At 42.3% G+C, this 26452-nt stretch overlaps 1 protein-coding gene across 4 annotated transcripts in view; it reads right to left on the bottom strand.

Moving 5' to 3' along the window:
- The window catches only part of TIAM2 (TIAM Rac1 associated GEF 2), a 250965-nt gene that overhangs the window by 81523 nt on the left and 142990 nt on the right, over positions 1-26452 (bottom strand). For 3 of the 4 annotated variants that reach the window (XM_033096065.1, XM_033096055.1, XM_033096073.1), the window contains 5 exons: positions 23602-24037; positions 18503-18675; positions 16231-16455; positions 5676-5861; positions 4856-5002 (listed from right to left, as the gene is read on the bottom strand). In XM_033096065.1, the coding sequence (XP_032951956.1) occupies positions 4856-5002; positions 5676-5861; positions 16231-16455; positions 18503-18675; positions 23602-24037 (1167 nt within the window). Of the gene's footprint in view, positions 1-2587; positions 2660-4855; positions 5003-5675; positions 5862-16230; positions 16456-18502; positions 18676-23601; positions 24038-26452 lie in introns of all 4 variants that reach the window. The other variant, XM_033096123.1, reaches the window with a different exon arrangement.

Here is a 26452-nt window from a genome sequence, read left to right as displayed (position 1 = left end):
AAAAAATAAAATCCTGACTGAGACTCATTTTTACTCATCAAGTACCACCTATGAAAAGCTTTTATTTTGGTCTAGCCAAAGTGTCCTCCAAAAAATGCTCAAATAAGACTGGCTTTATTCCAACCTCAACAGATTTCAAATTAGGGTGACTCACTGTGTTATATGATGCGCCAGTTAAAGTGGAATATTTAAAAATGCCCCTGACCCCCCTCTCTCCCGACGCTCAGGAATAACTGCCTTTCTGTGTTAACACTAATGGACATAATATACTGACTGTATACAAATAGATGGCTTCTGCAAGTTATAAATATTCTCAAGAATGATTAGTGGAGGAAAACTAGTGAAATGTAATATTAATTATTCAACCAGCTAGAGACAGAATTTTAAGTCCCAGAGATATAAAAAAAAAAAATACTCTTAATTCTATTTGCAACTCACTTTAAACCTAGTTATCTGAGTGCTACAGTACTAGGAATAATAAATACACCATTAAAACAGCCCTATAAGTCAAAAGGAATTTCTTCAGTGTCTTTAGGCCAGAAGCAACGCTTAGTTAAAATAAATAGAGATGACTGTTTAAATACGTATGCTTTAAAAAACAAAGCAACAATATTTTCTTCTCACCTGTTATAGCACCAATGGGACTTGTTATTTAATCACAAGAAGATATTTGGGTAATTGGAGCCAATTTAAATAATTAATTCTAATTATTAATGGCTATTTCAGCAAAATTTATTTTCAAAGTCCAACATAAGTCCTGTTAATAGAAAGTGCTCTGATAATACAATTTCTTAATGTTCAAAGTAAGAATTTTAAATTGTTATTTAATGCTGAAAGAGACACAATCTGAAAATTATAGGATTTTAATGCAGATGACAGTTCTTCTCAACCATTAAAGAACTACAGCTAATTTAGACAATTGATGGGCAAATTTATTAAGCAAAACTATATTCTTAGCAGTGTGCTATGGATTGAGGATATATGCGCATTCATAAGATCTACATAAACTATCCTGAGCAAGGGCCCTAATTACAATCTTGCCTGGAAGACGTGACATAAGATATTTGCTGGGATGACTAAGAGTGAAAGGCCAGATAGAGTAAGAACCAAGCAAATAACAGTAATACAATTTTTTACAAAATCAAATAAAATCCTTGGAGGATGGTGTGATTTGATCTGGATTTTGAAATAGGTGCTGAGAATGTATAGAAATAAAGGGGCAGGAACTGGGAATTTTTATTATGAAAAGTCTGCCATTTGGATGGTATGATTTGTAAACAGGAAGTTTTGGGTTTGGCTTCCTTGTGCCACTGTGGTTGGTCAGATTTAGCAAAAGAAGAGAATCAAGAACAAGAAGGAACGACGCCAACGACATGGTCTCCTGGCACAAGTACCTATATCTCATAACCCACCACCTGAGGATGGGAGGTGAAGGGGACGGGGTTTTGAGCAGAGCGGTGCTACCCCATTTCAGGACACCTCAGCTGCCACCTGGGAGTGGTTTCAACAACGACCATGACACACGGAGCAGCTCGGGGCCCATAGTCGGGGCCACCTCACATGAAGGCAGAATAGGTGGCTGTCTGGGTTGTGTATTTTCGGATCATCAGAAAGTCCCTCATGCAATGCCCCCAATGCCCCCAGACCTGTCACAGAGTCTAACACTCCACCGTTCCTCAGTTTTTTCAAATTAAATTCCCAATTCACTAATTACCCCAATTAATTTACAATGAATACTGCCTGCTTCTGCAGAAGCATAGTAAGTTTACTTGAGCCTATTAAAATCAGGTTTCAACCTCAACAAATAGTTTAGAGGTTTGTTGGACATAAAATCCAAGATAAAATGATTTGGTAATGAAGAAGGAGGAGGAGGAGGAGGAGGAGGAGGAGGAGGAGGAGGAGGAGGAGGAGGAGGAGGAGGAGGAGGAGGAGGAGGAGGAGGAGGAGGAGGAGGAGGAGGAGGAGAAGAAGAAGAAGAAGAAGAAGAAGAAGAAGAAGAAGAAGAAGAAACAGATCAGTAACATGAAACACAGCTTCAAGGGGAAGGCAAGGCTTTGAAAAAAGACACAAAGAAGAGGCATAAGGACATCCCAACAATCTTCACCCTACTCCAGAGTTCCAGTCAGAAATGGTTCTGAGGACATTTTTAGTCAGAAGCAATTCTGGTGACTAGAAGGGGACCCTGTGCTGGGTTCCACTGAGGGCACTTGGAGATCCAAAGGCTGCTGGTTCATATAGCATGGATCTGGGTGATGCTCCCTGACAACCCTGAGAGGAAAATGCAATTCTGAATTCACTAAACTCTCAAATGAGGGTAAATATTGCTAAGGGATAGGGAAGAATAAATAAAGTTGCTATTTTGACTTCAGTCATGCCACTTTTAAGATGGAATTATCATGAGTTTAGATACCTTCAAAAATACTTGGCATTCCAAGAATATCTCTTATTTACCTACGAGGGGCCATTTTAATTCTAAATTTATTTTCAACAGATTCATGTAAAAATTTGAAATTAGCACTGCCTGCTTAACTTAGCATTTGTGTCATCAGCGTAAAACAAGATGGCTTCCATCTATGGCAATGTTTACCTCACTGGAGTAATTGGCGTTTTGAGGGAGCTGAGTTCCAGAAAATCCATGGCTGCAACTTGAATCAAATATCTGATAGACAGGAGGGGAAAAAGACTAATGAATTGGCTCTGCAATATTCATTTGGCAGCTACCCTTTTCAGTACTTAAAAATTTAAGTTCTATAATATTTTGTAAGATTTTCATATCACAATTTGTGCTATTTACTACTCTACCACACGTAAAGTTTTCACTTGAAGAAAAAGTTGCAGTTTTTTCCTTCCCATATGGCTACATATTTTACTTTTCTAAGTGTCATTATTCAAATCATTCTGGATGTTCTTCATGTCACTTTTAACCAAAAAGTACACATTTCTGAAGATGTGGAACAGAACTCAAAGTTGAGTTGGCAAAGCTACCAAAATCAAGCTTATAACTATTTTTAAATGTGCATGTAATAAATACTGGGAAGAAATATAGCTGAATATTAAAAATGGTTGTGTTTGGGTAAAGGAATTAGGAGTAATTTCCTTTACTTTTCCAATTTTTATCTTCTAGATTTTGTAGCAGAATAATAAACATTAAAGAATAGGCCACTTAAACATTTATGGATACCTACTACGTCAACTTCATTCAGTTATATAAATACCAACACTATAATTAATTTCATACCTTTTGTAAAAAAAATACATTCAAACAAATGCTTTCATTTATCAAGAAATCTTACGTTGAGGACACTTACCATATATGACGGGGTAAAGATCATATTAAGCTCGTATCTAATTAGCTAAATGTCAATATCTAAGACAAATAAGCAAGTTATCAAGTTGTTTATCATTTAATGATATAGAATTGACTGCCTTGATCCAAATCAGAATTTGCCTCAAAGACGTTATTTAAACTTCATAGAAATTCAATTAAAAAATATAAGCCCACCATCAGCCAATGGTTTATAGTTGACTACAATTTATAGAGAAAAAATACGTTTCCATTTATAACCAACAAATGATTACTTTTTACAATTAAAGTACAAATAGAACCACAATTTTAAAATGTGATATTCTTTCTGATAGTGTATGGTACACAAAAAAAGTAGCCACATAAAAGAGCTTTTATGTGTTTCTGCCATCTTTCGATCAACCAACCCACTCCCCACCACCTCCACCTTTATTGTTCCAGAGTTATAAGCAGATCAAAGAAATTGATATTTTCCCTGTTATTCACTAATTCACTAAACTGTTACACACAATCAAATAAATCTATACAAAAATTAGAAAATAAAGTTCCATAAAATGTGACCCTCCCAGATGATATTGACGGCATATTCAGAATAATAGCCACCTGTTAAAAATAAAAACGAGCACTTCCTCAGACTTAATCAAAAACATTTCCCCTATTCACATAAATGATCAGATCATCATATAGCTCATCTTTTCAATAGTCTCTCAAAAAATAATAGTCTTAAAACATGTCAGTCAGCAATATAAAATTCAAGATCACATACGGTATTCACAGTGTTAGGAAATACTTCAGACATGAGTTTCAAAATGTTCTGAAAACAATTCACTGTACATAGGTCACATTTCAACAGTAAATGCTCAGGCTATTTTTATTTGATAAAATCACTGTATGTGGGTCACATATCAACAGTAAATGCTCAGGCTATTTTTATTTGATAAAATGTTAAAACAGCAGCCCTTCCTCAAGGAAATTGAGCAGCAGGAATATCCCAGTGTCTCTGGGCTTTGGATGCAGGGACATCAAGACCCAGTCCTGCCCCTCAGATGTTGTGTGAACAGGGGTAAGGAAGTGACTTAACCTCTCCAGGTCTCAGGCGCTTCGTCTGTAAAATGTGATGACAAACTGCCTACTTCGTGTCACAAAGACAAGTGAGCAAAGCATCTGGTGCTATCAATAGAATTTAGCTGCAGTCACTGATGATTATTAATTTTACACATTTATTTTAATATGAAACCTATGGGAAAAATAAGTATCAGTACTAAAGACAATGAAAAGGGTGGGTTCTTTTCTGTGTATTATTCTTATGTTTGTGTTTCTAAGCATCGCAGATGTGAGCAAGGTGTCAACACCTCTTTGGGGGGATGTCAAAAGGAGACTGAGCAACTTGCATGTTTTCATTTGGGAAAAAAAGTCCATGTGAAGATTGCATTCCTTTGAACCAACCTTTAGCTCATTCTTCATGGACGATGAACATTTATGATTTGCAGCAGGCAGAAGATCCAGGATTTCCCTCCATGTCTGCTGTTCTTCGCGTGCTAAGGAACTCACCTGAGTTATAGAAGGTCTTTTCTCCTTCCCTTTTCTTGCCAGCGTGTCCAGCCCTTTCAATGAAGAAAATATGCCTTTCTTGTTTCTTCCTCGCTGGGTCAGTGAGAGTGTTCTCTTACGGAGGGCAGAGTCATCTCTGGAACATACCTAATTTACAACACAGTTTTAGAAAGTCTTAAAGCCTATTATTAGGGTGACAGAGAGAGTTAACGTTGCCTTAACAGAAGTAAGCCCTTCCTTCTATGATTGTGTTGTCATCAGTGCAAAAAGTTACTGCGTGTCTGACATAACCAGAAACTAAAACCACCATAGAGATTTCTCTTATCTGGATAACACGGGGTTCGTTACAACATTCAGACCTCTCCACGAAGGAGAGCAGGGCCAGCAAAACAACCCTTGGGCCCCCCGGCTGAGCTAGTCCTACCCACAGAAGCTACCCGCACAGGAGCGATTTCAGAAACTCCAGGGAGATTCTCTGCAGTGCAGATACAAAGCCTTCAACCAGCCCTTTCATTCTTCACAGCATTGTGGCTGCCCCTCAGGGATTCCACCTTCCTGACTGTACGAGGTGGAACAGACAGAAAGGCAGGTGCAGATGTGAATATTTAATAACTGTCTATTAGGAGCTGTGTTCCTAAGAGAAGCCAGGACTCTTTATAGGAAGGCGTCTCCAACCCTCCATGCCCAGTGCCTGGCCCCTGAGTGGCCCTGGTCAGTTAGTGGGTTAAGTCACAGCAGCGCTGAAGGTCACAGCTGCAGAGAGGTGAGCATCTGTGGTCCTCCCTGGATGCTGCTGAGACAGCCTTCTTCGGGAACTTACCAGAGCATGGAAAGAGGAAACTGACAAGACACCCAGCCTGCCCAGGGCCAGTTTGGAGGGACGACTGGTGGCAGCAAGCAGGCTCTTGGGGTTCGGCAACTCCCCGCCTTGCAGGCTGGCGAGATAGCAGCGCATCCTGAATAGATCCATGTGAAATTTCTCTAGGTTCTGCTCCCACTGCTGGATCTGTTTAAGCAAGAACAGGGGTAACTGAAATAAAAATGACAAGTCTGCATGGGTTAAATTGAAAATATGATCCCTACCACACACTTCAAGGAAAAGTCCATTTTGGCTGGTGTGGCATGGTTGACATTAGCCTGCCCTGCTCACTGTAGCTCAAGCCCTCCCGCCAAAACACAGGGGGTCAAACAGCACTGTGCTTCATCAGGACGGCCAAAAGCAAAGCCAAGCCAGTGGGTCCCAATAAATGCCTTGCCAAAATGGCATGCCCTTTGGAGAACGCCAACACTGATCTCAATCACACTGATTTAAGGCAGGATGCACAATCGTAAGTCAGTTATTTCACTTCGTTTCCTTTCCGTTCACATTCACAGCCTCTGATCTTAAACCAGATTAACTGAGTTGCACACAAATAGATGCTGGATAAATGGAGGCAGTGACGTTCCATCTCTGTATTCTAAGTAACTCAAAATAGTGAAAAGCAAATGGAGTTGAGGGATAAGACCAGATAGAGCCTTTACTCCTATTGTAAGCCATCTCAGAGAATCAGCACCATCTCTACAACTGAATAAAATTAAAACGCATGTAATTATTTACTCAACAGAAATGTCTATGTACTTCTTCAAAACTGAAGTCATGCGTTGGTAAAGAAATACAGTCTAACTCTGGAGCCACTCTCCCTTCTTCCGAGGATATCAAAATACGTTATGTATAAGTATGACCTTCACTGAAAGATAAACTAACAGGTGAAGAATACTCGAGTAACTTTCCAACACAGGGATTCGATAGCAGAACACAAAGCTGGACTTCTCATGGTGCTGAGAACAATCTCAAAATTCAACAGGTCTGTAGTGAAGGCTTGTAATAAAGATTCGGTACAAGAATTGTCTTTCCATTTACAACAACTATCTCTGGTTTTGCCATGTTTAGCACCCAATCAGATCCTAACCTTTCACAGTAAACTTTCCAGGTCAACCCTTAATCCTGGATAAATATGATATTTTAAAAGATCCCCAACATTTAACACTATGTTCCCCTCAGTCTCTCTCCAGAAAAAAGCAGTGCCGATTCTGGGTCTTCCCCAGGCCCCCTGCAAGTTCTCTGTCTCTATTTCTTAGGAAGGTCACTGCACAAATTTTCTCCACAAAAGACATAAAATGGCTATAAGCTCTAAACAAATAATTTGTTGATTCATCATTGTTTGTCAGCAAAACAACAAATTCTCAGCTTGCACTGAAAATCTCAATCTGCATTGTGATTTTAACCTCATTTAACATTCTGTCCCCCCTCATTAGCCACGTAATAGCATCCTGGTGTCAGCCTTGAATGAAGAGCCAAAGGACGTGTCGGCTTTTAGAAGTAAAGACGCCCAGGTCTTATGCCTGAACATTCTACCCATTGGATGTGAGGTCTAGGAAAGTTTATATTTCAAAAGCACATCCAGCAATTCCAGTCCGTACCCTTAGCAAGGACCACTGTTCTAGACTAACAAGACACTTCAAACTGAAACTGCAAACCTCTGCTTGGTCTTGCAGTATTAGACAATTCTAGATTCCAGAAGTAATGGATGGGCACGATGTAATCATAAACTGACACCTATCACAAGCTATTAAGGTCCAGAGAAATCTATACTCCCAGTCTGTCTCACAAATATCTTCTCTAGCTGATTTCCCACAAGTATAGATGCGTTCTTTTGTCTTCCAATTAATATGTAGATATTTCTACATATTGGGTAGTGTATTAAAGCTTAGCTCTCATTTATAGCTCCGCGTGAAATAGTTGACGAGATAATTTCCAGGGGTTCTGTTGGAGGTGAAGGCATGAGAGAAAGAAAACCCATGAGCCATTGGATACCAGAAGATAAAGAAGCCCATGTCATTTACAGTGGATTGAAAAGACAAAAAACATCAAATAAAATGAATTCCAGGTTTTTGCCAATCACTATAGATCAGGGAAGACGACAATCTCTTCCATTTTCACTGAATTCTGCAGTTTGCAAAGTATTTTTAATGGCATCATTTAATATACTTATGTGACTACACATCAAAGCACCACTGGAAGGTAAAGACAGCTCCACCCTAAACAGGAAATAATAAAATTTTGTCAGAAACGCTTGAATAATCTTTAGCACACCTAGAGCTCTCCACCCAGAACTTGGGACAAAAGGCAGCTGAATTCATGGGCAGAACATGGATTCAGATGCTTAGGTTTGTTGGAGAGAAGACGGCTGTAAGACCCCCACAGCTTAAAGTCGATCTTATAAAGATCAGACGTTCGATCACACATGTGATCACATTTCCAGAAACTAGTATCTCAATCAATACTGTCCACTATAGAGGTAATTTTAAAATTGAATTTAGTAGAAAATGCAAATGAGATGGGACTTCTGTTTCAACAGTTCTGCCTATCCTTATCCAAACTGAGCCTCTTTGGTGGTTAATTCTATGTGTCTACTTGACTGGGTCATGGGGTACCCCGATGTGGGGTCCAACATTATTCTGCGTGCTTCTGTAAGAGGTTTTTTTGGATGAGATTAGCATTGAAATGGGCAGATGGAGTAAAGCAAACGGTCCTCTCTGATGTGGGTGGGCCTCATCTAATCTGTTGAAGGCCTGAAGAGAACAAAAAGACATACCCTTCCCCCAATAAGGCAGAATTCCTCCTGCCTGATGGCTTTCAAACTGGGATGCTGGCTTTTTTCCTGCCTTTGGACTTGAAATAAAACATTGGCTCATCTTGCTTCTTGAGCCAACCAGTCTTGAAGTAGGCCCACACCATCAGCTCTCCCGGGTCTCCAGCCTGCTGACTCACTCTGCAGATCTTGGAACTTGCCCGCCTCCATAATCACATGAGCCAGTTCCTTATAATAAACCTCTTTATATAGTTGGTTCATACATTCTGTTGGTTCTGTTTCCCTGGAGAACCCTAACTACTAAAGCCTTCATCCTCACAGATCTCATTAGTCACACCTGCATTCCACATTTAAAGACAATCATTATCTTGTTCGTAAGGTCATGGTTCTTTATAGAGAAAAATCAGTCATGGAGGTTAAATGAGGATTTGTGGTTGGTTAAGAACCAATGAAATACTTGACTTTTCTTTCTTCAGACTCCCTCATGAAGTTGTAGAGAAGGACTTGGGAGAATATGCAGGTAAAAGCATGGTGAGGACATGGGTTCAGAGGCTTGGGGGACTTGGAGGGAAGAGGGCAGCAGAAAGATCAGACCCACAAGCTCAAAACAGACCTCATACTACTGAGAAAGGCCGTCCATGTAGAAAATGAACTTTCAAGGCAACTGGGATCACCACACCTTCTTTTCTCAGCAGAGGAGCCTGAGACCCACAAGGGAAGTGAGGTGACAGGTAGTAACCCAGTCCTTCCAGACTAGCAAAGGCCCAACGCTGAGCCTGATGGGAACAACATTGGGGGACAAGCCACAACCAAGTATTTATGATGTCGCCCCTGAATCCCAGGTCCCCTCACTCATAAGGCAGATATCTGTGCACTACACAAATACTTCAGCAACTTTCAGGTCCATTTTCATCCAACTGTCTACTTTATTTCTCGCCACCAATCCCCAGGTGTCCATCTGGAGGATGTAAGACTATCTACACTCTCACTGATGTGCCCTAGTCATACTGGCATTTAGCATTTCAATTTCTTACCGGCCTTAATGTGTAACTCCAGCCCAAATTTAAAGTCATGTTTCATGTATTTGATAATTATCCCTCAAAAGATGAGGTAAAGGAGGAGATAAACATACATTTTTTTAAATGTAAAGGGAGAAATAGAGGACAGTTTTGGAGCTATTTACATATGCTGTCAGTAAATTTCATTCATCACTAAAATAGTAATGTTATCTGCTATTACATTTATCAAGGAATTTCTGGAGATTTTCTTTTCTAACATTATCGAAAACTAAAATGCCCAAAATCAATTGCCTTAAACCAAAATTGGTTTCCCCGCTTGTATAAATTCCCTAAATGCTGATAACTTCCCCTAGACATTTCTTTGTTCTTTTTAAGCTAAATACCAGGACATAAGAATAAAAATGCAACTTCTATGTACAGTGAGCTTTCACTTCTTCTCACATCCATGCACAAAACATAAAAATGACATGGATGAAGAAAACTCACTCGAAGGAGGTTTTCGTGACTTTTCATTGTAAAAGGAAAAATTAACAAAATTAAGGAGGAAAACTGCCAGTGTTAAGCAATGACACAAATACAATGTTGAGAGTTTACTTGTTGCTGCTAACAGAGCTACATTCATTGAATGAGCTCAGAAAGGCTATGGTCTAAGTGGGAAGGGGGAGCAGATGAGGTCTAACGCTAAAAATAACAGATGAATAAGTGACACATAAAAAAGATGACAAGTACATTCACGCCACACCCAACACTCCTAGAAAGATATTTTCTACCATTCAGTCATTTGGTCATCTGTCCATTACTAGGTTTATCCTACAAGATAACTCGTTTTTCCTTTTTGATGGAATAAGTTAATAAAAACTCCCATGCCGTATTTTCCAAGCACGAAAACCTACTTCACAAAAAAACTCATCCAGTGACACACATTACACTGAAGTTCACTAGTGGTTAGAACAACCAGCTAAGGTTTGGAGAATCCGTTTTGTTTTTTCCTTTGAGATATAATTCACAGGCCATAGACTTCATTCCGTTTTGCAATAAATATACTTCCCATTCAATCGAGGTGAAAAAAATGCAAGTTATGAAAACAAGTAAATCCAGGATTAATTTCTATTCTACACAAAACTATTCATCGCATGGTCAATTGTCAAGGGAAGCACAATCTGACTCACAAAAGTCTTACTGCGAGGCAGTGTGGCCCATTGGTTAGGAGCACAGACATGTGCTCCAATCCCAGCTCTGCCTCTTACCAGCTGGGTGACACTGACGTTTCCCAGATCCATTCCCTCATCCACCAAATGGGCCATACACACAACTTCACCTCATGGAGTTACTGTGAAATCACACATGATCACAGTCTGAGATGGGAGCCCATAAAAAAACTCAGGGACCATCAGGACGGGGTATGAGGCAAAAGACAGGACATATCAGCTGGGGAATGAAGGAGGGAGGGCCTGAGGGAAAGAGGCCAAGAGCTGGTGAGGAGTGGGGTGCAGAATGACACAGACAAGAACTCAAAGCGCAGAAGTAAAGCAGAAAGCAGGCATAGGTGCGTGCGTTCACTCGTGAACTCCAGCTAAGTAGCAGGGGTCCCGAGATGGGAAAGCTATGGATCCTTAGGAGCTCATATTTAATACAAGGAGCAACCTTATACACGGGAGATGATTATAAAACAATGTGGCGAGAGCAGTGATAGAGAGAGACCCTGAGCAATGAAGGGGTCCCTGGTGGCGTGGGTGGGAGGGGAGTCAAGGGCAGCTCTTTGGAGGAAGTAATCCCTAAAGCCTTCATCACAGAGGAGCAGGGGTGAGCCTGATGACAGAGGGGACGGCATGTCTGCACAATGGCCTACGTGGGTCTTCTCTGCCTGAGGAAAAAGCTAAAGAAAGAAGTGGACCCAACAGGAAGTACGGTGTTGCTAGATGAAGGTCAAGGTGAGGCGAGGTTACCAGGGACTTTAGAAGGGAACGTCACTGAAGGACTTTAGGTTTTAAAGGAAACCGGGTAATCACTTGGTCAGATTTGCTTTTTGGATGCAAAAACCACTCTGGCCTTGTTTGGAAGACCCATCCGAGGAGGATCAGCCTCTGAGCTGATACAGGGACGATGCAAGACAGTCCTACTCACCCCGACATTTCTCGCCACCTGCACCTTGTGTGCCTGAAAAATCACACTGCTGGGGGCGTCCCATGGCTTCAGAGCCCTCTGCCTTCGCTCACGCTGACCCTGGGCCCGGACTGTCCTTCTCCATCCCTCTCCTGATTAACTCCTTCTCATTCTTCAAGAAGCAACTCAAGCATCTCTCCTCCAGGAAGTCTTCCTTGACAACACAGGAGGCTAATCTTCCCGTTTGTCTTCCACACACTCTGGAATAGCATTTGCTCTGCATTTATTATATGATGTGGAAATTACACGCTCAACTGTCTGCTGCCCTGCTAGCCTGAGAGCTCCCTGAAGACAAAGACAGCATCTTGGAATCCCTAGTCTGTGCGAATTTCCCTGGCCCAGAGTATGCACCTAATAAGCGCTCAATGAACTAAACTGAATGTTAATCTCCTGCCCCAAATACTTCCATCCTCTCCGCATTGCCTGCTGATTGAAGCCCACATCTTGGCCCAGCAACTCCACAGTCTGACCTTGTCAAACCCCTTCACAAATACTCTCCTCTCCAAGGCTTATTCTCCAAATTGCTCACCCCACACACATACCCCATATCATATTTTCCTCAAGGCTTTGTTCACTTTGTTCCCTTCACCACAGTTTCCAATTGTCTAAATTCAATCCATCCTCTTTCTGATTTTCAAACTTTAAGTACATGTTTAAAATGAAGCCCATGTCTCACAAAACCCAGAGCCGTCCCAAGCCCACCAACTGAGTCTGCTCCTCCCACCGGACCATCTCCCTATTCTAACTGCCTCCTCCTTCTGGCCTAATTAACCACTGGAAGTGAGAAAGGCACAGAATGAGTCAGGAAGTGGGGAGAGGATGGCGGGCAGGCCATCTGGGAAGAGGCCAAGACCCCCTAAGGGTGGTGAGGTTTTGTCCCTGTTCGCTTGTTTGAAATAATAAATGGAAAGCAAACTACAGTACTAACTGGACTTAATTTACAGTGCTTCCTCCCTCAGAACTTCAAAAGGAATCTGACACGTGGACTGGCTGCGTGGTCGGCTCCACACTGGATATGTTCTGATGAAAATTGTGTCATCCAGACCCACGGAGATCCTACAGGCCTACAGGCTGCAGGGCAGGATAAGACCATACGATTGGCCTTTTTTAAGCAAAGGCCTTTTTTAAGCAAAGTACGTCGTCACACAACAGTGTAAGGTTGAGCCGTTATCATTGTGATAAGATCACAGTGTGAAAGATCAGCGACAAGGATCTTTTCCACCCAAGTACTTCAAAGAAAACCTGTCGCAGAGACTGTATCTTCATGATATAATGGGCCCTGTAAGTTAAGCTATTACTAAGCTATAAATGACTTCATCTGCGGTTCCTGGGGTCTTTGGGGAAAAGGGCTACATAAATAAAGTAAATATTTTCTTCTATGTAAAATAAACTACAGTGAAGTTGAAATTTTTAAATGGTTTAAGTAGATAAAGCACTGCTCTTTACAAGTTTTTAAAAGGTAATTTAGAGAAAACTATGGTTATGGGATATTTGGGAGACGGTGTTCTTATGGGTCTCGATTTGTCAATACCTTTGTCTTTGCAGGCTCACATAACATTCTCCCGTCAAAGACCATCTCATAAAAGTAATCGTAAGCATATGCTTGTTCCCCGCCTTAACATTTCATACACTTTGTATCTACAAATAAAGAGCAAAGAGCTCTCTTTACCACCATCCGGCAGATGAGTTAAGGACAAGGGGCACAACAAATGTAATTCCCGCAAAGCCCTCTGGGAAAACAGGACTAAATTACAACCTTAAAAACTGCCCGTGAGGTGGGGAGAGTATTTTCAGGTGGAATTTCTGAAGATCCATCCAAATTGTTTCTTACCAAAAACTGACACACGTAATGTGAGATGGTGAGTGTGTGTGTGGAAAGGGTGAGGGCAACCGGTGGGGTAGGGGAAGAACAAGGGGAAGGGGACGAGACAGCTGTGTTCTTGTCCAACCCTCCCATCTCCTTCATTCTCCTTGGCACTTTCAACTTCCTGTTCAGTTCCTTGTTAAAACGATCTTGCAGTTTGTAGTTTGCTGGCAGGTTCTCTTTAAATAAATGGCATATTCTGTTCGAGGAACAATTCAATTCGAGAATGTAGGGGAATAATTAGGGGACTCCTAATAATTAGCAGTATTAGGACGGTCTGCTTAAAGTCACTGACGTAACGATCCTTTCAAAGAATGGATAGTGGGGCCACAGGTACTAATAATTACCCTAATTCTTTCAAAGAGCTTCTCGCCAGGCCACCCAACCATCCTAGACCTCTGGATTTGTCTAGGGATTGATGTCAAACTAATTCTCCCTTCCTAATCAGAGAATAATACCAATTGTGGCATCGTAAGTGAAGTATTTATCAACTTAGGAATAAAACTGCAAAGGAATACCATTACATTTAATGGAAATTTTAATTGTAAAAATGTTGGCTTGGACTTCTCGTGGCCGTGGCGGGAGGAGGCAAGATGGGCCAGGACATGCTCGATGTCATTAAACTTTCCTTTCTCTCCCTGGACCTAAGCATTTGACGATATAGAAGGAACTGAAAACTCCAGATTGGGCATCACCTCCAGGGGACTTAGGTACGGCTTCAAACTTAAATTTCAGAGAGCCAGTTAAACCCAGCTCCCGCCGCCAGCCACCACCCAGCGCTCGCAGCACCGCGCCCGCTTACAGCCTCTGCGCCTCACTGCTCACTCCACTCTGACATGGCCAAAACATCATCCCTACAGAGACCAAGCAGTGCATCGAGCGTCTGACTGCTCTTTTCCAGAATCATGCTGGAAAGGACGGTAACACGTCCCATCTCTCTGAGACTGAGTTCCTGAGCTTCACGAGTACAGAACGGGCTGCCTTCACAAAGAACCGGAAGGACTCCGGTGTCCTTGACCGCATGATGAAGAAACTGGACCTCAACTGTGATGGGCAGCTAGATATCTTATTGGCAGCCTGGTGGTAGCTTGCTGTGACTCCTTTCCCCGTTCCCAGAAGTATATCTGAGGAGTCCTGGGAGCTGGCCTCCAGACCACCCCTTTCCTTCCAGGTTCCCAGTTGTCCTCTCCTCGCAGACCACACATACCCTGAGCCCGGAGCAGCAGGCCTCTCCTGCTGGTAGCAATAAAACATTATCATTTTTCAAAACACACACACACGTTAAAACCGTACCTTTTCCCCTTACAATCAGAATGAGATTTTTGATTGGGGCGCCCTCAACCCTCTCAGACACCTGAATCCATGAGGTAACCTCTCACAATACACAGACTGAGGCTACTGGATCCTGGAAATTCAGCACCATGGGTGAGACGTGGTACAACGAAAACACTGGGATAACCATTTCTCCTTCTCCTCAAGCTTTCTGATTTGCCATGTACCCTTGACGTAGCACCACATCCCTATGTGCCACACAGACAGAGAGCTGAGAGATCAGGAGCTGAGCTCCTCCCAGATACGAGCATCTCGATGGGAAGCAGGCGGACGCAAAAATAAGCTGAGCACCGGGTGGCAGCACTTCCTCTAGCAGCTGTGTTCTTGTCCAACCCCAAACACCCTCCCACCTCCTTCATTCTCCTTGGCACTTTCAACTTCCTGTTCAGTTCCTTGTTAAAAGGATCTTGCAGTTTGCAGTTTGCTGGCAGGTTCTCTTTAAATAAATGGCACATTCTGTTCGAGGAACAGTTCAATTCAAGAATGTAAGATAATATCTTTAAGATTCTATACAGTAAGTTAGCTATATTTTAATAGAAATCTTTCTTAAAAGATTCTATAGAAATAGAAATAATGTACTCTGAAATCCATTTTCCATATAAACTGTTACACTTCTGTGATGTTATCTGGATTAGGTCTTCGTAAGTGCACATCCAGACCAGTGCCATCTACTGCTCAGTAACTGTCCCCACTCAATCTGCCCTCCAAGCCACTGCCTGGTTAATCTCCCAAAAGCACTACTTTCATCGTGCATTTATAAAGACCAGGATGCTAGAACTTCCACCGACACTTGTCTAAGTGCTTAGGTTGTCTGAGCCAAGGAAAATAAATATTAACAAGCTGTTTCTCCTCCTCTAACCTGCAAACAGCATAGAAACTACCTGTTTAATTATATAAATGTGCAATTAGACCAGAGAAAGCATTTTCTTTAGCACCTTATCTGTAATACAGAAAAAATACTGGTTTTTTGAAATCCACAGACACGGGAGTAGCTGCCGTACCAACCCATGCTTTCCAAAGCCATCCTTTGAATTAGAACCTTACCTGTCTAATCTTCTACTAATTTTATTATACAGATTTTGTTCTGAAAGTGACAATGTATGAGAAGATCAGCTGAGCAAGAAGGAACTACTTAATATCAAGAAAAAAGACTTGGTCGCAAAACATTCCACTATCTACATACAGCAACCAAAGGTTGTAAAGCATATCGCATCACACAAATCACAAAAGCGCCACCGTTAAGTAATTGAAATGAGAAGCCACACAAACTATTACCCCCAGAGATAGAAGAAATATTGCTACCATCCGAATTTGCTGCGAGTGACAAGAGCAATGGATGACAATACTCATGGAAATAAATAGTACCTGGTTTTCAATGGCTTTCCTGTTCTTTGGGTCGCTCACCACAGACAGCTGTAACTCTGCCATCTTTTTCATCTTGCTGTCCATGTCTATCTTTTGAACAAGGTTTTTGGTCTGGTTCTTCAGTAGCCGAACTGTGTCCTCTTTGCCATGTTTCTTTGCAAAAAGGGACGCGCACGCCGAATGTATGGCAGTGACCCAGTTTTCCAGATCTGTCTGGCTAGTGGCCTAAACATAGAAGGGTGGGGGAAAAAAAAAACCTATTTGGAATTGTTTTACCACAAAGTGTTCTCCAAAGCAGCAGGCTGGGCTTTGATGTGTAAAACCCAAGAAGTACCTTCACTTCATAAAAACTGTTTAATTTAAAAAATGCACACACTCACTCAACTCAAGTTTGCAGGCTTCCCTGACTTCAAAGGGTCTGTGAGAACATCGAAAGCAGAAAAGAAGCAATCATGTAGCCCCACATATGACGGGAAGACACACTAGAATCAAGCTATAAGCAAACAAGGGAGTCATAAGAAACCAGGGTATGAGCGCTCAGTGTTACGTTTCGCCACTCTCTGAAAGGCAGCTTATCTTTATAATTTTAATAAAATGAGATAATACGAGGACTAAAATGGTAAATTCTGAAAACTAGGTAAGAAATTTCATCTACACTATGGACTCAATTATGAAAAATGTCAACGAAAGACTATGGGGGGAGTACACAATAAAATTAAAACAGTTGCCTTTGAATACCGGAAACATGGGTAGTGGTTTTTCTTTCTCTACTCTTCAGTACCTTCAGACATAGTGACCATATATTTTCATGGAAGGAAAATACTTTATTTTAGAAACAATAAATAAAGTCTGAATAAAGCAGAATGGGCAGAGACATGTGGATCTAAGCAGGCTGGAAAGCAGTTTCAGTTTCCTGCTGTCCAAAAATAACCACATGTATTCGAGCCACGGCGTGGATCTCCAGTGCTCTCTGGTATCATACAATTGGACCTACTGGGACAGTTTCTTAAAAACTAAGGCTATTTTTGCCTGAGGCACAAAATAAAATATTCATTTCAGACTTGCCCCTAAAAAGTCCAGGCAGATTTAATCTATTTACCTTCCATACAATTCAGATTAACACAAACTCATTACTTTGCTTTAAAGCATCATAGAAGGTTTAAGCAACCTTTCTGTTCAGAGAAGGAAAATCACACCTCAGGCCCTGACTCTTGTTAAGTCAAGTCAGGTTGGGAACAGCCATTAAGGCCAGAGGCCCAATGCGTTGGACCTGGTACTGATGCCGGGAAATCCTGTTGTAGGGAACACTTCAGAGAATTCTAGACAACCAGAGTCAGTGAGAGAACACTTTGTGGTTCTGCAGGGATCCGGGGGCATCCAGGACCAACTTCATCAGAGATCTGACCCCAGGACCTGTGAGGTTTTCCACGAACCTTCAGCCAGATCTAATCTACAGCCCATGCTGCGCCTACATGCAGCATTGGATGCGGACTGGAAAGCATTTCAGAAGCGCGCTTCACTTCCTGGCCATCACCCCCATCTTTTTTAGAGTCACTTACTATTAATAGTAATAGTTAGAGTAAAATAATAGTGTTTAGCACTTATCACATGTACACTGTATCAAAGCAATCCTAGAAGCTATGATTATCCCACCAGCTGAAGGGTCCGAAGCTCACAGAAGTTCGGTTAGTGCTCCAAGAAGACATAGGTACCCAACAACAGCACCAGGACTCACACCTAAGCCTGCCCCCAATACAGCTGGCTTGGCACCACCGTGCTGTGTGACTTCTTGTTTGCTACAAAGTTGCTAGAACTCCTAGCAGCAAACAAGCTGAATCTTAATGTCCTAAGACGGCTTCCACTGGGAGACGAGACCTTACAGCATTTGCTCTATGAGGGTTTCCTGAAAAGCTTCTTCTTTCACTTCCCTGGGATTCTTGGGAAGAAGCTAAACCTCTCCTCTCTCCTTATTCTCTAAATTTCGTTTAAAAAGCCTCCACTCCGGGAATTTTGGACCTTGCACTCAAGTGCTCACGAGGAACAGACACCCCAGGGGTCCCCGGGCACCCAGGAAATGCTCACTGGATGAAAAACCGGACCTGTGCTGGCCCTACGGCACCTGGATTACACAGGCTAATTCTCTTGGTTAAGCCCCAATCCACAGCCTACCTAAGCGTCTGCTCACTCAGCTGTGTCCCTTAGTTCCGCTCCTTCTCCTCCCAATAGTAGGTAAGCTGTCACCTCCACCTATGTGTAGGAAGCTCAGCGGTACCTGGAAAAGGTAGACGTCTGCGAAGGAGTTGCTGAGACAGAACACGTTTTCCTTCTTGGGGTGTTCTGGGACGGACTGCACGATGCTGTCTTCTGCGAACAGGGCACAGCGGGGCACACTGCTCTGATCCAGAGAATTCTTCCCATAGGTCTCGTAGAACAGCAGGGTGCATCCTGTGAAGACAGAAGAAAAGCCAGGGCCCTGTCACACGTCCTGAGGATCTAGGACAGGAATGAGGAGGAAGGGACACATCTAAAACTAACAACAAGAATAATAATAATAAACTGCATGAGAGAACTATCCAATACGAAAGGAAATTCTGGTAGCCAACATATGCCTCGGTGTATTAGCAATAACTCGGGTGAAAATGAGACATTTTTATACAGGCACTAAGGGTAAGAACAACACCAAGTGTTCATTTATTGCTGCGTACTCCTTGTCAGGAACTCCGCTGCATAAGCCACACGGACTGGCTCACTTAGTCCCCACAGCAGCCCCAGAAGGCAGGCGTGCTTACAAACCCATTTCACAGGTGTGAAACCTGATGCTACACCGCTTGTGCAGGTCCACAGCTGGTCCCAGACCCTCTGGCCCCAGAGCCCCCATTCTTCAGCACAACACCACGTTATTTAAGAGAGCTGAACTCAGGAGACAGAAGAAAAGCCCATGTTCGTTAACTAAAGGAGCTTTACACTTACAATATGTGGCAACATATACTGAGTAGACCTGAGGAAACATTTATGAGAAAGCACCCAGTTTATTCTCCAAATGCCATATAAAATAATTTTAGTATAGTCTTTTATCTCGTGATAGGAAATATGGCTGTCATCTTACTAATTCAGATTGAGAGAGAAATGAAATTAAATATCCCGGAATTTTAAAATATTACTCTAAAAATGCTGCCACATATCATTGCAAGTACATAGCTTTCCCCTAAGAAAGTATTGTAGGTAGAAGTTATTATGGGTCTGCTTTGATAATTAGCTAGGAGTGTACTATAATTATTATAATTATAATTTATAAACTATTTCAGTCTTGCCAGTTTCACTTCTTGCTGTAAAAATAAGTCTTAATGTGGACATACAAGATTGTATAATGGAACCCAGCATAGCACAGAAGCCAAGAGAAAAAGACTCCTGCCCCTCACTCTGCCCTCAGAAACAGCATCACCAGGACTGCCTTCTCTCCCTCCATGGTGCTTCACGATTTCAAGGAGCACTGAGCAATCTCTTCCCACAAACAAAACTCACCCAAAGTAAGGCTGAGAGAGGCTCTTAGAACCTGGGAAAGTAGTAAGAGGTTTATGGCCAGCTGATTCTGCAGAGCTGAGCCCTTCTCTTCCTCCATCAGTCTCTGATGCATTAGAAACAATATCCCCAGTCCTTCAACTGTGAAGGGCCTGTCTGACACTACTGCTGCGTGTGTGACATGCCATGACCTGGGAACCCCAGGACCAGGGCAAAGGTGACACAGCAACACTGGCTATGCCCACGTCCAAATTCTTTCCAATGGGTTGACGATGACTTCCCAGTTTCCCTCACATTGTGTTCCTAGTGGCCATGGGTTGAACCATTACATCTAGAGGACATGACTACAATACTGGGCACATGCCAAGATATTGCCAAACCTCACAGCCTATCTGCCGCAGAATGCAGCTCTGACGTGGCAGCATGCAACCAAAACAGGGCATTTTGTTTTAGAGCCAGCCCAGGATCTAAAACAACATGCAGACTTTTGTTGCTATTGAATTTAAAGAACAGGAAATCAACCGTAAATCTATGACATCAAGTTAAACGTAATCTGCGTCTCTGACGCTAGGCTCTGATGGAAAGAGGCTACAGCCACGCCTCCTGCGCCCCCCACGGTTGTGGCTGTCAGCACCACCAGTCCCCGCCAGGAGCTGCGGGTGGCCTGGAGGGTTGACAGTGGAAGTTCTTGTCATGGTAGCAGAAAGAGAAAACACACTGTGTGACATGCCATGACCTGGGAACAGCAGTGGACGTACAATAATGGAAGACGTACTATTAGCAGAAATATCACCAGTAGAAGGAGAGCAATTAATCTCGGTCTACACTCAAACCCACCTTTTCGTTGACACCGTCTCAACCCACGCTCATCCCTCCATTCCCCATTTCAGGTCTATCACAGGGCAAAATCAGCAGCATCCAAAAATCACTTATGGACCCATCTGTTGTGCATTCTGAGGGATATCTTTAATGACCTTGCCAACCATTCTGCCCCCCACAAACCACATGAAAATCCACTTGTTGGGAAAAGACAGATGAAAAACAGAATTATCCTTGTTAAAACTTGTTACATCCTGCAAGCCCTAAAACACACTTGCGCCCTTAGCATACCTGCATACATTCAATGTAGGAAGGTAACCAGATGGCTTGCCAATAGCTACTCTCTCCAGAACACTGTTCCCAGTCTACTTCCATACTAGATACTTCAAAGATAATTTTAAAATTCTGCACCAATGTACGTGTGTATAGAGACACAGACGAGTATGTATATTTCCAACTAAGGTTAAACCAAATAGTTAAATCCAAACATTACAACTTGGATTCTAAGCCAAGAAAGCTGAACTCAACATATTGAATTCCCAGAGGAAAGAGGTGTGGAAAGTCACATGGAAAAGGTTATGCTGGGGAAAAGACATCTTTATCGCATGCCTTTCCTTGGCTGCAAAGGAAACGAAGGAATGTGCACTTGATAACAGTTACACTTACAAAGCACCCTTCATCCGTAGGTTTTGAAGTGTTTTACTAGCAAGTACTGAGACAGCCAGGCCCGGGCAAAACTTCAGACCTCGCAATCATCCAAGACAACCCCGCACAGTCCCTGCCCCTTGACGTCAGCAGCCAGAAGCTCCTGGTGTAGATTTCAGGATGGAAGATAAGAACCTGAAGACAGGCATTTCCAACTTTAAGTCATACCTGCCTGGCTCTCCCCCAGGAAGCCTCCAACAGTTTGGCTGTGTGCAAATGTCCCCAGTAGCAGGGCACCCAGGAACGTACTGTCTTTCTTTTGTTTGGTTGGTGTTTTTTTGTTTTGTTTTGTTTTTTGCATGAATCCAGAATCAGCTTGTCTTCCATTAGTTCCCGCCTAACCTCTGGTGAATCAGACTAAATTCAATGTCTCTTCTACAAGACAGTTGCTTACTCTCACCCCAGTTCTTATTTCCTCCAGGCTAAATATTCCTAGATTCTTATGCCATCCTCCAAATGACATGGCTCTAAATCCCTTTGGTGTCACTTGCAGCCCCGCTTCTCAAAGTAGGATATGGACACATGGACACACACACACATACACACACACACATACCACCACCACCATCACCACCAGTTCACCTCCATGGGGTATACACTGGGGGTTCAAAGCCATAAGACAGTAACAACTTCCCAAAGCATCAATTTTAACAAATGAATTTTACGTTTAAAAAAACAGGTACATGACACGTTATGGAGCAGAGTGCATCCGTTCTAAATATTATGCAAATAGGAAGCAGTTTCAGACTGTGATTCACAAACAATTCCAGATGCTCGCTCCCCTAAGGGGACATTTTCACTCTCCCTTCCAGTTAGAGATGCTTCAGGTAGAATCCTTTTGGAGAATCATTTTATTTACTAACAAGTCTCCTGCAGGATTGGCCCCAAGGAGAGAAAGGCCGACTCTGAGTAGGGCAGCGGAAAGAGAGACGGATGGAGCTGCAGACCCCGTGACATCGCTAATGCTGTAGCCAGGCATTACTTTTACTCTTTTAGAACACATGTACTTTTATTTTAGCCTTATCCCAGTGGAAACTCATTCAATGAATGGACTGCAAATCAAACCCTCCAAATCGTCTTCACTTGTCATACTTTGCAGCCATATCACCCCATCCTGTACGCCAGTAGTTATTTGATTAAACCTTAAAGTATGACATATCCCGTCATAATTGTGTCTTGTGAGACTTAATCTATTATTCCAACTTTCCAAATCCCTTCCATCATATAAGAACCAGCATCCCCAGGAAGCCAAAAGTAGGAAAGCTCTCTGCCCTTCTCAGCCACCAGCCAAATCCGGAGTCGGAGGTCAGGACAGCGATCTGTGTGAGATGCTGGTCTTGGGTTTCATAAACCCTCCAGTTGTTAGGGAAGCATGTCACTTAAAGAGGACATGCTTTTGACCACTTTAAGGGTCATTATGAAATGACACCAGCACCCCTAGGCTGGGGTGAGGGGTTCACAATTTCTAAATAGAGGCAAAAACAAAGCAAGAAAGGGGTACTGCGGAGGTCTCCAGGCCTTTTACATATACCGTCCACAGACGTGAGTCCTATTTCTACTTTCTCCCATGATAAGGAAGAGTGTCACCCGACAATGAGGTTTGAACACCACACTCAGAGCCTCTGAAAAAGTCACAGGACATTGTGCAGAAATGCCAGGGGCTGTGAGGCTGCTTTTCCTGTTTCCATCTGCATAAATCAACACTGTATTGACTTAAAGCCTCGCTCTTCCTCAGGACATGTAAATCTCTTCAAATCTATACACCAACCATAAGCAAGGAGAGTCTAGTTTTTAAATGGCAAAGCTTGTGAGCAACTTTTGTCATCTTAACAACTTCTTACCCCTAGCTCCTTTGCCTTAAAAACAAAGCATTTGTTTGTGATGATAACAATTAGACTTTTAGTTCATAAAGGTGGGATGACACAAATCCAGGTGAAATTCTTAGTGGGACAAGCTGCACAGGACACCTCTTTGGGGTTCTGAAATGTACAGAATATGAAATTCAAGACCCACATTGCAAATAACTCAACTACTTTTGTTTACTTTTTAGGGTTTCCCCCCACCCCAGATGCAGGGAAAGTATTAAAGAATGGTACAGACATACCTATAAAATAAAAAGGTATGACCATTAAATTGAAAAATAAATGTGAATATTAAGTACACATTACGCAGGTTTCAGAAAGTGTTTGTAGTAAAGCATGCCAGAAGATTCTGTATCAACTCCCTTCACGTTAACTCGAATTAACGCTGGACTCGCTACATCTCCCAGGAAAGAGTACAGTGGAGGAATGAACCCAGGGGCCCTCAGCGAGTCAGCAGTGCACTTACCTTTAAGTGTTACCCAGTACTGTCTCCACTTCCTCCGAGCCACCAGCTCCAGCTTCCTTTCCTTCTGCAAAGTGACAAGGGGTTTGAAGAAGAGCCACCCGGCTTTCCGGACCACCCCTTGCTCCTTTTCAAAGAGCAGGTCCAGTTGCTCCAAAGAGCTGAGGGACTCGCTGCTGGACTCAGCGGTTTCTGTAGACGTTTCTATGTTCTCCGTGTTGGTCCTGCTAATTTCCAACTCGCGCATGAAGTTTTCATAAATGTTCTGTCGGAGGGGATCGCTGCCAATCGCATGAGCCGATTCACTTCTCTGGGGCAGGAGCTGAGCCGAGCCCGCTGACCACAGGGAGGCAGATGCCAGGAAGGGCCCCTGCACGTCCACGTTCAGTCCATCTGAGCGGCTGTCAAAGTAGTCGCTGCCCTCCTTGGACCGCGGCTCCTGTGAGCAACACAGATGAACACCCGTCAGAGGTCACGTGTATCCAAAGCATCCCTTCCCCAGCATGGTATGCATATAATACTGTCAATTGCTCCTACTGCTGCCACAGAACAATATTCTTTTTAAAAAAGTGCATCTTCAATCATCAAGTCTCCAAACCAGAAAGAGTTGGAGATACAGTGTTGCCCAACCCAATTTATAGCCAGTCGAGTCAATGCTTAAAGACGTAAACACAAATACCACCGATTCACCTAAATCTGACCTATGCGTACCATCAAGAAATTAGTCTATTTAAAACACATTAGTGAAGATTTCTAGACTGATGTTTCTTTGCAAACTGTGTATCAGTGTCTTCATGGAAAGAATTCATGTTCTTGTAGTCTGTTTTCTCCTGGATCCTTTTAAATCTAATTTAGAAAATCATTAGTTGCAGGGTCAAGGGGGCAAGGACATGGGGACTCAGTGTTGCTACGCACCAACTTCTCTTCCTCTCCCCAGTAAACACAGGCTCTAGCTTCTCGCCACCTGCCCCTGTCTAGACTTGGAGATCTCTAGCATCCTATTTTTCCACTTAGATAGTGAAAACCATGGCTCTGGGTGGGATTCCTCATCCACAAAGGGTAGTGGCTAATAACTGTCACTCTTTTCCATAACTAACATTTTTTTTACTTAATTTGGGGAAATTCTTTCATGAAAAAAATACACCATCCATTCACATCCTTTTACTTGAACATCTAGTTTATTCTAGCACTGGGGATACCAAAGAGATGATTCTTGACTTCAATATTTATTCCAACATAAAATCAGACGTAAGTGGCTCCAAAGAAAATTAATATTTATGTAGTAACTGCTGTCCCTAGTTATTAGGACTGCATGCACTGAATACTGAACTGGGCTTGCACAGAGCTGAAAATACGAAATGTTTCATCTTATACATAGATTAGAAGTCTAGTCACTCAAGAAAAATAAATTCCATACAGGCCATTCATTGGTAAACAACAGTAACTAAATTTTTCAGCAGTCAGTGAGCTTAACTTAACGGCTCAAAAAATACTGACATTCCAAATCTAGAGCTTAGCCTAAGGTAATTCTGCAAAGAGACGCCAAACACTCATCTACTCAGCTGCTAGTGGGCTTTCAATTATATTTCTTTACCTGTTAAAATAAAAATGAGGGGAAACTGAGTCAAGGATCACTGACCAATGGCCTTATTTTGAATAGTCCAATGAGTGGAGGGGTTTTACTTCCAAAATTCCACCCAGAAAGCAAATAGCAAAGTAGCAATTACTTGCTCTCTTTTGTAGGAAAATCATTGACTTAAGTGTTTCCAAATACCCTGGGGTGATAAAAACTGAGCCCCAAACACAGCTATCACTAATGAAAATATTATTTTCTGGTCATGCTTACACAGTGTCCCATAGTCACATTTATTTATACACTGAGGCTTATGCAAGAACAGAGCGAAGAAGCCAGCTGTGGTGAGTCACTTAGGAAGATTTCAAAATAGTTTAAGACTTTTAAAAAAAAAATGTCACTTTGTTATTCTTTAAAAACTCTTATGAGGTGAAGCAATACTTTTAATTTAGCAAGTATTAACATGATTTCATGTTAATGAAATGAATATGACTCTCTGACTCAGAGCTCTCAAACTGCCAGCAGGAGCTAACATGGGGTATTTCAAAACAAGCAAAACCCTGCCAGAGACAGGAACTTAAATGCCAAACTTAAACATGACCTATAAACACTCTTGACATTGTTTCTCCTAAGAGAGAGACTTCAAGTTGCAGCGCTAACTTTTAAATGTTTGACCATAGCAAAGCAAGACAAAATTTCCCCCTTGAGAAATGGGAAAATATTACATTTTAGCATTTATAATGGATTCTTATAACACAGACATGGTAACTTTCGCAGTCGCTAATAAATTTCTAAAGCTTTCTATCTATAATCCTAATAGCAGTGACTAACTTTCAGCCTAAGGCATGCATGCATGAATGAATGAATGAATGAATGAATGAATGAGTGTCCATAAACTGACTCTCAGCTAGATTTCCTAACCACTGTGTTATGGGCATGAAAATAAGGTGCCATGTTACACAAGCGCACTACACAGACTGATTTCAATTTCTCCCCAGTCAGATCATCATAAACGATGGATAATGTAACTTGATGACCAGGGCACTGTAGCAAAGAGAAGAGAGGAGCTCAAGAGATGTCACTCAGCTGCTCGGGAGCTAAAGGTAAACTCTGATCACCATTCCTCACTTTGTAGGAAAGAGTACCAATTTTACACCTTCCTGTTCTTCACATGCCATTCTCCTTCATGATGGAATAAGGGCCACCAGTCCTTTGTAGAAATTACCTGTGACCAAGCAGCCCTCAAAGGGCAGTGAGAGTCTACAATTAAGAGGGCCAGAA

This window comes from Rhinolophus ferrumequinum, chromosome 3 (assembly GCF_004115265.2).
Source record: "Rhinolophus ferrumequinum isolate MPI-CBG mRhiFer1 chromosome 3, mRhiFer1_v1.p, whole genome shotgun sequence".
Taxonomy (NCBI): domain Eukaryota; kingdom Metazoa; phylum Chordata; class Mammalia; order Chiroptera; family Rhinolophidae; genus Rhinolophus; species Rhinolophus ferrumequinum.
The sequence above is the reverse complement of the archived record's forward strand: the minus strand, read 5'-3'. Positions and strand labels throughout refer to the sequence as shown.